This window comes from Medicago sativa, chromosome 1 (genome assembly GCF_051527215.1).
Source record: "Medicago sativa cultivar Bolivia chromosome 1, Bolivia_mono, whole genome shotgun sequence".
Lineage (NCBI taxonomy): Eukaryota > Viridiplantae > Streptophyta > Magnoliopsida > Fabales > Fabaceae > Medicago > Medicago sativa.
The window spans coordinates 24,894,457-24,895,824 of record NC_140749.1 but is presented as its reverse complement, the minus strand read 5'-3'; the positions used below and the strand labels follow the sequence as shown (position 1 = coordinate 24,895,824).

Below are 1,368 nucleotides of genomic sequence, written 5' to 3'. Positions count from 1 at the left end.
AATGTCATTGTTATATCTTGTGTTGATATGTATGATCTGCAGTTTGCAGGTATGCGTAGGGTGGTTAGGACAAGCACAACCCATTGATATGTATTAATGTTACTATTATCACCCTTGTTAAAAAAAATTAAATTTTTGTCGAGAAATATTTATAATGTTCTAAACATATCTTCAAAAGTTGATTATAAAATTATATGGATATATATGAGTTAATTTAATAGCAAATGCTAAAACTGTTGACGAAAAATATTTAGTGAAGCCTGAAAGATAGAGAAATTTTTATAGGGTCTAAACATGAGAGTTTTAATTTTTATACGACTCACATACCAATTCTTTCTTCTCCCACCACTCATCAGATGCATCAACGGTATTCTTCTCAAAATTCCATCCTAATTCGGTAACTTTTCCAAACAAGTTATACACTACTTTCCATTCCTTTCTCAAGCTATCATACCTATTATTCAACTTTACCTTGTCATATTTCAGTCCACTTAGTTCATTAAATTGGGAAACAATACCTTGCCATCCTTTCTTGGTAAAACAAGTACCAACGCGTTGACCCTTGGTAACTTGATCCAAACATGCATTGACAAAGTACTTAGTGGCTTTAAGATCCCTCCAACTAGCTTTGGAACTTTGACCCTCATTGTTAGTTGAAGGGGGGTTAGCAGAAACTTTCCTCTTAAGTGAGTCCATACTACTATATACACAAAAGTATGATAAAAAATGAAACAAACTAGACATAAGCAACTTGATCAAACTAACACCAATACCCTTGTTTTATGCAGATGAAAATGATAACATAAAACAAAATACTAGAAGAAGTTCTGTTACTTTATGCTAAATGTAACTCTTTTTTGTGAAGGTTGAATAACGTTTATCTAAGAATGAAAAGGCACAAAAATTAGCATTACAACGGCTTGAAACTATAAGTTTCTTTTCTTACATTATTTCCTTCATGTTCAATTACTTTGAACACACCAAATACCTTAAACAAAAAACAATACACTCCTTGCTAAAAACACAAAAACATAAGGAAAAAAAAGACATAAACATATCAATAATAACATAACAGTCACTTCTACAGGTCAAGAAGATTCATCAACATAAACATATCAATATAAGAAAATTGTTTTTTCTTTGAGACTATTTATCAACCACATACAATGCATTGATGTAGAATGGAAAAATTTATGTAAAACTTGTAACAATTAGAGCAAAGAGAAATAGAAATTAACAATATTGAAGCAAGTAATCAAAGCAAAAAAAAATATGAATATGTATTTACCTTCAAGCCTTGACAGAGCAATGGAATGATTCTCACAAGTATCTCATAAGCATCATATATAGGGGAAAAGGTGAAGGAAT

General features: G+C 30.6%; 1 protein-coding gene across 1 annotated transcript; it reads right to left on the bottom strand.

Moving 5' to 3' along the window:
• Positions 1-227: 227 nt before the first annotated feature.
• LOC146953854 (L10-interacting MYB domain-containing protein-like) lies at positions 228-696 on the bottom strand. The gene is made up of 2 exons (XM_085742924.1): positions 328-696; positions 228-260 (listed from the first exon to the last, which is right to left on the bottom strand). Exons 1-2 carry the CDS (start codon positions 694-696, stop codon positions 228-230), a joined length of 402 nt encoding a protein of 133 aa, XP_085599050.1.
• Positions 697-1,368: the final 672 nt, after the last annotated feature.